Here is a 12050-nt window from a genome sequence, read left to right as displayed (position 1 = left end):
AAAAATTAAAAAAGAGCATCTTTGAGTTTTTTTTTTTTGGGGTCAAATAAAGAGCATCTTTGAGTTTTTATGCACACAATTGCATGTTGTTGCTTCACGTAGTTAGGAATTGGTTCATTTGACAAGTTATCGACCAGACTCCCCCACTTAAACTTACAAAATACATTAAAGTTTCCTTTTGGTGAAAAAACAACTTCAGACAAAACTTTGTTTTTCAAGATTATTTTTTAAAACACTGTTAGAAATTAAACAAAAATTAAATCCAAATGTCACATTAGCGCATGAGGGTTGCTTCAAGTGGTTACTACTAACTAGTTGGTATATCCAGGAATTATTACTATTATTATGTTTTATGTTAAATTTTTGGATTTTTTATACTACTCCATACAACTTATGGTTTTTCGTAATATTTATGCAGCGCGAATCCGAATTACCGTGGTTCAATACGAATAACAAATATCAGGTGGAAAATAAAAAAATAAAAACTTATGAGTTCGTTCTAAAAATTGATAGTTCTCTTGTATTGGTGCTCAACAAACTATGAAGAAAATAAAAAGAAGGTATCCTCTGACTGGAAATGAATTAATGGAGAAAAATACAGCTTATCACATGGGCACTAAAAGAGGCATTTCTTTAAAAATTGATTGCCGTCTTAAGCATCAAATATTAAACTAGTTTAGCATCTATCAGAATCATTCTGTCAGGCATATTTATGAGGGATCCATCAACTACACCTAATCCCGTTATAAAAATACTCAAATATGAAAAAACATATTACCTCTCTAACAATTTATGTGAACTTATTTTATTTTTAGTCCGTGTCAAAAAGAATGACTTCTTTTCTTATTTAGAAATAATTTATCTTTATGCAATGATTTATAGCTACACAAAATATATGTGCCTCATTTTACACAACAAGTTCAAATATCTTCTCTTTTTTCTTGAACTCCGTGCCCAATCAGATGAGTTCACATGAATTGAAACGGAGGGAGTATCTTTTATGAATTTAGTTGGCTATAATTCGAATTTAACGAAAGATTTATTTAGTTTTCCCTACTTATCATATATGAGAGAAAACATTGTAGTGAAAGAAATGTTTTTTCAAGTCACATAAAATAATAAAGTAAAATCAATTTTTCCCAATTTTCCTTTTCAAAATTTTCCCCTTTGGCTATATCAGAATCACACACTGTACACGTCACACTTATATTAGGTGTTACTCATGATTTTGGTATCCCATTTATTTTTTTCTAACTTTCTTACATGTCCAAAGCTGCTTTAGTATTTGATTATTCTCTTCGTTCCATTTTATTACACCAAATGATATTCTCGAATTTTAAATATTATTTTGAATTGTTCATTATATATTATAGTAATAATTGTGAAATAGTATTATTTTTCAATCAAAGCCTCACATGAAACCCAATATGATCTTTTAGAAAACGGATTCCTATTCGATGAGTGCATACCAAGAATTTGAACAAAAAGAGTATACAGTTATTAATATACTTATGTTAGATATAGGTGAACTTTTCAAAATAAAAGAGTATCATATAATCAGAAAATTGAGAATGGGTTGAGTAATATAGAAAAAGATTTAAGTTATGTATAGTGATGCAGTGAAATAAATTTTTATAGTATCAATATAACTTTAACCTATTATAACATATTACTTATTATTTATTCTATATAATCAATTAATACTATTATATAAAATTAATAGAATTACATTATTAATAAACTGATAGTACGAAAGAGGAGGAGGGAACAAGGGAGTTAGCTTTTTGGAAGGTGTTATTCGAGAGATGGACTCTCATGCTAAAAAGTAGAATAGTAGTAACTGCTTTTTCTTCTTTTCATTTCATTATTATTGTCCTTGTATTATTTTTATCCCATTCGCTAGTCTCCTCTTCTGCTTCATTGTTCTTCTTCTTCTTCAAGAATACACGTCAACTCCAGCTCTTACATTCAGCTTTTCCTTCAATTCCCTTCTGTCAGTCAAATACACTTTCTTCTTTCTCTTCTCCCTCCAATTCCTTAGCCTTCTTTCCCCTTTTTCTACGTTTTCACTTGTTGACATTTGAGCATTTCGGTTCCCTCTGGTTCTTCAACGGTGAATTGACAATTTTGCTGAATACAGTTGACAATTGTTGGTGTAAAATACTGTTGATCAACATCTCGAGGATTTTGATGAAACTTTTTTCTAGTGCATTCTGGGTCAGATTCTTTTTTGCCGTTTTCTCTTTCCTTTTGTTTGTCAGTTTATCCTGGTCTGAAAAGTTGAAATGATAGTTTTTTTATTTATTTTTGCTTTTTCTCTCTCATCTTTTTCTTGTTCTTGGATCGTTGATCTCGAGGAAAGTTAAAAGGTTGCTTTGACCGGTACCCTCTGGTCCTTGTGTGAAAAGTTTTTTCAGAAGGCAAACTTGTGATTTTAATAACAACGAATTGCTGAATTTATGTTGAAATTGATCTATCAATGAAGATGTGTGTCTTATTTCTGCTGTCGGGAAATCCAGTCATGAGTTGTTCACGAGAATGAATTATAAGTTGGATTCTCTCTGCTTTGCCTCTCTGTTTTTTAGTTTCTTTTAAACTGTTTATTCTATGCATCTATTCGTTTCTATGAACTGTGTTATCTCATAATACCTTTCTATAAAATTAGATGTATCTGCTAAAGTTTGTTTGCTGAATTATGAATGTCTAATGTTTACTAGATCAGTTTAGAAAGTGATCACCAATCAACAAAATAATTAATTTTTGTTGAACTTGAATCATCTCAGGAGTCTCATATTTCCATATGTAAAAAAGCATACTAGTTTTAAGCATAGCCATTTGTTTTGCAGTTTATTGATTATTTTTTTTCTAAATACGTATAGATTTTGTCGTGGAGGATGTTCCCAGTTATTACCTAAATTAGTAATAATTTTATTACCAATGGCATGAACTTAGTGGAAATCTGGTAGGGGCTCTCACGAATATAAGTAGCTGTGGTATGAATTGGATTTATTTGCTCCTTTCACATGTTTAAGATGTCCAATGCATATTAGTATATAACAAAAAAGGCTCAGCTTTATGAATATGATTTCAGTTAGTTACCTCTCATTTCTCAATAAGCATTGCTAATTAAGTGAAAAATTCTGTTCATTCCTTTTTCCTTGGACATTGTTGTTTGTCGGGTAAATTCATCAGTTGATGTTATTGTGTCTGCAGGGTGTGGACTAGGTTTAAGGATTTCATTTCGCTGGATGGTATATACTTCAGTAAATTCTTAGTTTCACGGGGTAACATGGAGCTACCTCTATAAGGTTATGGGAAGCTTGTTGGACCTCATTGATTTTGATCAAGGAGCGATGGCAAGAAAATTTCTTTCAAACAAAAGACATGGCGGTAAGTGCTTTTCATTCTCTCAAGTTGCATCACGAGCATGATATTGTGGAAGCTAGTAATGTTAGTGGTCCTTTTTCACTGTTTGATGAATTGGCAGATCCTATTTTGGAACATTCAAGTTTATCAGGATATTAACTAATTTGAGAAAAAAGTGATGATCAAATTCTTTTACCACTCTTCTTACGTTCAAATCCTGAAGCGCAATGGTTTCTGCTTCTACTCTAGCAACTATTGCAGTATAAAGAACTTGTTGCAATACCCATATATGTATAAGCACCATATCAAAATAAAATTGAGACATTGGTGATATTGTGTTGTGGCTCTTTCAATCTCTTCTTCTTCTTCTACAAAACCAACTGAAAATATGATGATACATTCATCTATTATGCAGGCTTGGATGCTCCTAGAAATAGCATGGAATTTCCAGTTGAAACTTATCAGAGGTTTGGTGCTGGAGGGGAAAACGCTCAGGTAAAAGTTTTATTATGTCATGTTCGAACATATTTGCATATGATAAAACAGCAATAAATCGGGCGCTAGGATTCTCCTGCCTCATGTAACTATGGGCTTATAGAGTATGCAGATTTTGCGAGTTCAGAATGACAAAGAACTCAATGGCTGCAACTCAGAAATTTGCTTGTACATAGGAGAATCTAGGAGTTCAGCACTTAGAAGTTCAATTCTTTGTTCTCTGTGAACATCATGAGTTAACTTGTTAACAATGCCGTTTTCTAATCTTTACAAGTTAGTTGTTTTCTATGTTCTTGCATCTCAAATCCTTCATTTGTTGTTTTTGTTTCATTTTTCTACACTTCATCAATTTTTTTATATGTTGCAAGACCAAGCTTCTGAATTTTGTGAGAGTTTTGAGATGATTCCTTCTCATTTCCATCCACATATTTGAATGCAGTGCACTTATCACATGATTGACTGGCCGGAGAAGAACTGTTATGGGAACGAGGCTCCAATGAAGAAACTGATCAGAGAAGAAATAGCTAGAAGACCAAACACAGGACATAGTGCACCTAGTGTGGTGGCCCGTCTAATGGGAGTGGATGCTTTACCATTAGATACAAGAAGATCATTGACAAAGCAGGTTGAGAAAAAGAATGATAAGAAAAATGCCAACCATCCCAAAGAGGAATGGTTGAGAAAGGTCTCCATCGATCATGCAACACAGTCCTCCAGACAGAAAATTTCGAACTCCTCTAACCATGACGAAGCATGTGATTTTGACCGACAGAGTGATAGCCAAAAACTGAACAAATATAAACCTCGAGAACATCCTCAGGAGGAGGAACTACAAAAGTTTAAGAAAGATTTTGAAGCATGGCAAGCAGCAAGGTTCAAGGAATGTTCAAAGTTTGTTGAACTTGGCACCAGTCCAAGTCAATGGCTAGCACAACAAAGCCTGAACAAGGAAAAGTTGACTATTTATGCAAATTCAATGAGAACCGCAGCTACTGAGAAACCTATAGAGCTTAGAGGGCATACAGTAACAGTGAATCCCCCTGAAAGAGGCCTTTTGGAGTATCAGAAAAATGTAAATGAACTCCATGCACCTGCACTAAATAAGGCCAACTGTGTAAGGGAAGTTACTCCGAACCCCGATTTTCAGCAGCGTCCTCTTACAAGTTCTTACCAGGGACTTGATGTTTCTTCAGGTCCTACAAAGATAGTAATTCTGAGGCCTGGTCCTGACAGGATGGGGACTAATGAAGAGTCGTGGGCCAGTTCTCCAGGCATTTCTGAAGACAGGGGTAGTATAGAAGAATTTCTTGAGGAGGTCAAGGAAAGACTGAACTGTGAATTACAAGGAAAGAGTTCCAAAAGGATCACTACTGTCAGAGGAGGAGGAATTGAGACCCCTTATAGCGAAATGTCACCAGATGCTAAGCAAATAGCTCAATCTATTGCAAAACATGCAAGGGAGAGTGTTACTAGGGACTTAGAAATAACATTACCTCGATCAGAGTCGACAAGGTCCTATAGAAGTGATATTCAATTTGATGGAACGAGTTCTCCTGAATTCGTCAATAGAGATACAAGGAGATTTTTGACAGAAAGGTTGAGGAATGTCCTCAAACAAGAAACATCTCACGGTACTCATAGGCTTGCTCGTGGAAGCTCCATATCAACGGTTCTGAATAAAGAAAAATGCAATGCTGAAGAAATCAGATACACTTGTAATACGGGAGATAAAGCCACCAACTCTGACAATCTCAAAGATGAATTAGACATGCACACCAGATCTTTCAGACGGGATACGGGCAATGATATAATGCTTGAGGAGGAACTATCCCCTAGGAACCTAATTAGATCCTTGTCAGCTCCTGTGTCGGGGACATCATTTGGAAAGCTTCTTCTAGAGGATCGACATATGTTGACAGGGGCCCATATTAGAAGAAAACATGAAACTATTGAGAAGGCCACAGGGAATGTAAAAAAACGTCAAAAGGAGAAATTCAACCTTAGGCGAAAGGTTTCCAACTTTAGTTATAGTTTCATACTTAAAGGCAGGCTCTTTGGTAGAAAAGTTCATTCTTGGGAGGAACCACATGGACAAACATACAATCTCATGAAAGATTTTCCAAGCCCACCAACTGGCACACCGAATTTTTATGAAAGACATGTAAGGAGTCTAAATAATCACTCTGATTTATACACTCTCCTAGAAAGAGTTGAAATTAAGTATCTGAATGATGCTGATTCGGCTTTACATCTAACTTTGAATATTATTTGGTTCTAGGAAAATCCCACTGAAGTACCACCAAGTCCTGCATCTGTATGCAGCAGTGTCAATGAAGAATATTGGAGGCAAACAGACTACTTCACCCCATCATCAACCTCTGATGTACATCCACTGGATGATAGCGAGATGCCTCGTGTTTTCAGAGAGATCAGCACTAATTTGAACGGTACTATTAAAAGTTTTTTTGAATGTCCTCAAACATGCATTGTTCTTTCTTTCCGATTCACTATAGCATGATCATGTTTTCTGGAAAACACACAAAGCAATTCTAACCATGTGGTTTGGGCTCATAAAATAATGCTGTTTGGGCGTTGTGCAAACTATAGAAACTTCAGCTGTGATCACATAAACATTCCTTTGACATGATTTTTGTCCCTCATCATGTGCTTGAAATAAAATAAAAAACTACATAGATCATATTCCTGGAGTTGTATCTCATCCACTTCTTTCCCTAACTTAGTACCTTCCTTAATTGCAATATGATTGGCATTACCAATTGTTATTACTCTATCTTGAAATTGTGGAACTCTAAAAGAAGTTGGTATTTTATTTTTACATGACAGAGCTAAGGAGGCAACTGAATCAACTAGATACTTATGACTCTGAGGACACCATGATTGATGAGCAGCCAGTTGAAGAGGAGATGTTGGAGATTGAAGACAAAGCCGAGGCATACATTAGAGACCTGCTTGTTGCTTCTGGTTTATATGATGGTTCGCGTGATAAATATATATCAAGATGGGATCCACTTGGAAAGCCTATCAGCAACCAAGTTTTTGAAGAAGTAGAAAAGTCATACATACAAAAAGCAAAGGATGAAGAAGGATATACAGAAGATCAATTACAGAAGATATATCACAAGTTATTGTGTGACTTACTGAATGAAGCACTTCCAAGTGTACTTGGAGGGGCTTCCACAATGTCTCGGTTCATGAAAAGTGCTGTCGGTCCTATGCCACGACCACCTCAGGGAAAGAAGTTATTGGAACGCGTGTGGGAAATAGTTGGTGTTTATGTTTACCCTCCATGGGATAGAACATCTCAATCCCTGGACAATATAGTGGACAGGGACTTGAAGTCCACCCCTTGGTCCGGATTGGTGGATGAAGATGTTAATGCTCTAGGTAAAGATATGGAATGCCAGATTATTGGTGACCTTATTCGAGAGAAATGGTCCAGGATATGTTGTCATAATCTTTTTTTCTCTTCCTCTTTTTCATTTTATTCTTTAGTTTGACCACTTCTATGAAGTTTTGGGACTTCTGAGTGGCCCTGCATTAGACATGTAAAATGTTTATTTGCCCAGGGGTGTTTGATTTACAGAAATTGTATGTGCAGGCTTTCTAGTGTTGGATACATTTGTTCATAATATATGGCTTGATCTGGCGGTACTCAATGTACATTATTAGACTTAGGTTAGATGGTTTATTCATTCGATAAATCAGTTTTTTTTGTTATAATGTCATTATACAGCATTCAGAATGTGTCAAATCTCCCTTTGTATGCTACCTCTACTTCTAAGCACTCTTTTCTTTACTTTTTCTTGTTTATTTTGTATTTGCAAAATGGAGTAAATTCTACAGTTTAGCATTCCACAACACATTCTGAAACATTTACTTGCTAATTCTGGTATACTGTGAATGAGTGTAAGCTTCATTGCCTGAACCTGATTGATGTTGATCAAGAAAGGCTAGGTGGTGACAATTGAGAGGTTGTGACTAAATATTCCTAGTCACACGAGAAAAGAGATCAAATGACAAGGCAAGGTCATATGTTCATTTGGCTCCCCGCAGATTGTAGCTCACATCCAAACATCTGATTGGAAAACGGTAGAACGCCCCATGAAGCTCCGGCGAAAAGGCAAGGCCCTATTTTGACTCTTCTCTTGCAGGAAGATTAAGATTTAAATTAAGACCATTGGTCCGGTCAAAAAACAAAAGAACGATTGGACAAAGACCAAAAGTTGGGTAATGGTTCACAATCTAAGGTTTCTTAGGGGAGTTGCAAATCATAAGCTGGCGTTCCAAGCTTAGCCAACAGGTCCAATCAAAAGTTACTCAATATAACGTTGCAAATTAAAGTTGGACATGTACACCTAATCTTTATTTTCCTAGGCATTGGAAAATATATTTGGACTCACAAGACTTTAACTAGCCGGAAGAACCAATTTAGAGCATCATATATGATTAGGGGCGGCAAACATGCGGGTCGGGTATGGTGAGTCGAAAACGGGTAAAAATTCAACTCTGGTCATATTTAATACGGATAGAAAATATATTAATTAGTGGATAATATGGATATCCATATTATTCCTACCTTCTTGAATATGATCACGTTTGAGAGAATTTCATAGTTTTCGAAACTTGAGGAGCCTCAATTTGAGTAAATATAAAAGTTAAACTCATTGATTATCCATTGTTTAGGTGGATAATATGGATCTTATCCATATTTGGCCCATTTTTAAAAGGTTTATTATTGTATACGGGTAGAACCGAGCTCTATGCTTGATCGAGGCATCTAGAATAATAGGTCAAGGCTCGACACCTACATAAGAGATCGAAGTTACATATGTAACTGAGCTCGATATCGAGGATCGAAGTTCGAACAAGACCATGAAATTTGCCCTCGAGTTTATCGGGGGAACGACCGACCCCGCTTCTAACGACCTCGAAGAAAAGCTTTGCCAACTCACACGACAAGTATCCGTGATTCTCGCCATTGACCAATCATTACGGCGAAAATTGCGGGATTAAGTCAAAAAGGAAGCCAACGATCTACATAATTTCTTATAAAATAATGTGTTAAATGTTTCATCTGCCCACATATGTAAAGGGAATGGAGTAATCCATTGGACTCATGGTAACGTACTTAAGAGAACAAGATACTATTTTTCAGCTTTGTTCATATTATTCTGGCTTTAATAGTATCACATCTAAATTCGAAGGAAATCAACCTTGCGAGGCTTAAGTTGTCCAATCTGCATGGTTTGCATTTATTTTTCTACTTATTCTTTCATATTAAATCTGATTTCTCATTTTGTATCAAATTAGATCATAGATCCTTAAAATCGCGAATAAATTCAATTGTTATCCAATTTTGGGGGTAAACAGTTTGGCGCCCACCGTGGGCTAAGAATAATAGTGGTTATTTGATACAAATCTTCATAACACGCACTACATTATACTTTCTCTTTGAAGTATCTTTGATTTCAAGCCAAAAATGAAAAACTCTCAAATAGCACCTCTACATATCGACAATGAGGTCGATCATCAAGGTGAGAATAACATGGCGCCCGCTAATGCGGGGCCACCCGTTGATGTCGTTGGAATTCAGAATGCGGATCCAATTGATGTAAATTCACATGTGGCCAACGACGCGAACTTGCTTACCGACCCTGAAAATAGCGTCTGTGGTGGAGCCCGATCAGCAGCTCGAAACACACAACATTGAAGAAGACGGGATTAGCCTACGCATGATGTTCGAAATGCTGCAAGCTCAATAGGTGGTGATAGATCAGCTACAGAGCCAAACCCAGGCACCAAGCAGGGTTGAACCTGATCCGCCCCAAGAAGTCACCCGCAGAACAGAACCGGGCGTGGTAAGGTCGAATGAACAAGAATCGGGGACTAACCCCGAAATTATAAAAATGCTCGAGGAGCTGACAAAGCGGATAGAATGGGGGGGAAAGAGGATCGAAGCGAACGATAAAAGGGTTAAAACCTATAATTCCATGGTAGATCAAATCCTAAGAACACCCCCGATATTGAAGGGGCTGGATTCCAAGAAGTTCGTGCAAAACCCTTTTCCCCCAAGCGCGACCCCAAAATCGATCTCCAAGAAATTTTGTATGCCCGAAATACCTAAGTACAATGGAACGATCGATCCAAACGAGCATGTAACATCTTATACATGTGCCATCAAAGGGAACGACTTAGAAGACGACGAAATCGAATCTATTTTGCTGAAAAAATTTGTGGAGACCCTGTCGAAGGGAGCCATGATATGGTATCACAACTTACCTCCTAATTCTATTGACTCATTTGCTATACTTGCAGACTCTTTCATAAAAGCACATGCCGGTGCCATCAAGGTCGAAACCAAGAAATCGGACCTTTTCAAAGTCAAACAGAAGGAGAACGAGATGCTTAGGGAGTTCGTGTCCCGTTTTCAAATGGAACAAATGGATCTGCCATCGTTCGCTGATGATTGGGTTGTTCAGGCTTTCACTGAGGGACTCAATATTCAAAGCTCGATGGCCTAGCAGCAATTAAAGCTAAGCTTGATAGAATACCATGTCGTTACCTGGACCGATGTACTCAATCGGTATGAATCGAAAATCAGAGTCGAAGATGATCAACTCGGGGCACCTTCGAAGTCTATATATCCCGCTATGACTCTCTATAGATCCAAGAGGGACATCGATCGTGAACCAGGATCAAACAGGGATCGATATCGGCCCTATAATGTAGATAGAAGGAGCAGAGGATCGGGGTGGAACCCCGTAAGAAACGACAGGAGAAGTGATCGAGGTCGAAGCACCCGGGGGCTCATGACCAAAAATGGCTTTGACAGGTCCCTCGAGCCTAAAGAAGCACCAAGGCTATCAGAATACAACTTTAATATCGATGATGCCACCATCGTATCTGCTATCGGGCGCATCAGTGATACCAAATGGCCTCGACCTCTACAACTCGATCCATCTCAAAGGGACCCTAACCAGATGTGCAAATATCATGGCACTCACGGTCATAGAACGGAAGATTGTCGGCAGCTGAGAGAAAAAGTAGCATGTTTATTCAACAATGGGCACCTTCGAGAGTTGTTGAGCGACCGAGCCAAGAATCACTTTAGAAACACGGATTCTAACAAACATGGCGAAAAAGAAGATACCAAACCTAAACATGTCATAAATATGATCATCGGTGGAGTCGACATCCCACAAGGGCCAATGTTGAAACGCACCAGAATCTCCGTCACTACGGAGAAACGAACTCGAGACTACATACCTAAAGGAGCCTTATCTTTCAGTGACGAGGACGCAAAAGGGATCATACAACCTTACAATGATGCACTGGTTATATCTGTACTCGTAAATAAAACTAGAATCAAACGTGTTAATTGATCCGGGTAGCTCGTCCAACATTATTCGATCGAAGGTCGTAGAACAGCTCGGTCTACAAGACAGGATCGTGCCAGCAGTCCGAGTCCTAAACGGGTTCAACATGGCATGTGAAACCACCAAAGGGGAGATAACATTACCGGTCAACACCGTCGGAATCGTACGAGAGGCCAAGTTTTATGTAATCGAAGGGGATATGAGGTACAACGCCCTTCTCGGAAGGCTATGGATCCACCACATGAGAGCAGTACCCTCAACTCTTCACCAAGTGTGAAAATTCCCAGTCCCAGGGGGGATAAAAACAATCTACGGGAAACAACCAGCCGCAAAAGAGATGTTTGCCATCGAAGAAGTGGTTCTGATATCAACGCTCGCAACACCGAAGGAGCCGAATTATGGCACCGATCCAAAAGCCAAATAGCAATTACAGATTCCGATAACGATATGATCAGATAAGCAAAAGACTTACGAAGACAATGATTACGGGGTTCCCCGATCTTTTATAATCCCCGATGACTCCGACGCAACCAAATCGACGGTCGAAGAGCTGGAACAGGTTGTATTAATCAAGCATTTGCCCGATCGTAAGGTATACCTGGGCACGGGATTAACTCCCGAGCTCAGGAAAAAATTTATTCAATTTCTTATAATTAACATAGATTGTTTTGCTTAGTCCCATCTTGATATGACAGGGGTCCCACCAGAAATAACCACTCACAAAGTAAGCATGAACCCAAAAATTAATCCGGTCAAGCAGAAGAGGAGTCCCCAATCCGAGGCCAAACATAT

At 37.9% G+C, this 12050-nt stretch overlaps 1 protein-coding gene across 2 annotated transcripts; it reads left to right on the top strand.

Moving 5' to 3' along the window:
* Window positions 1-1777: 1777 nt before the first annotated feature.
* On the top strand, window positions 1778-7533 carry LOC107793353 (uncharacterized). 2 transcript variants are annotated; one of them, XM_016615683.2, is made up of 6 exons: window positions 1778-2217; window positions 3214-3390; window positions 3782-3861; window positions 4301-6022; window positions 6140-6308; window positions 6706-7533. In XM_016615683.2, the coding sequence occupies exons 2-6, from the start codon at window positions 3312-3314 to the stop codon at window positions 7377-7379; spliced, it is 2724 nt and encodes a 907-aa protein (XP_016471169.2). In that variant the 5' UTR covers window positions 1778-2217; window positions 3214-3311; the 3' UTR covers window positions 7380-7533. The 2 variants fall into 2 exon arrangements, with proteins under 2 accessions (XP_016471169.2, XP_016471170.2); XM_016615684.2 differs by lacking the exon at window positions 1778-2217 and adding an exon at window positions 2431-2549.
* The last annotated feature ends 4517 nt before the right edge of the window (window positions 7534-12050 follow it).

Source organism: Nicotiana tabacum, chromosome 17 (genome assembly GCF_000715075.1).
Source record: "Nicotiana tabacum cultivar K326 chromosome 17, ASM71507v2, whole genome shotgun sequence".
Taxonomy (NCBI): domain Eukaryota; kingdom Viridiplantae; phylum Streptophyta; class Magnoliopsida; order Solanales; family Solanaceae; genus Nicotiana; species Nicotiana tabacum.
This window is presented reverse-complemented; position numbering and strand designations above follow the sequence as displayed.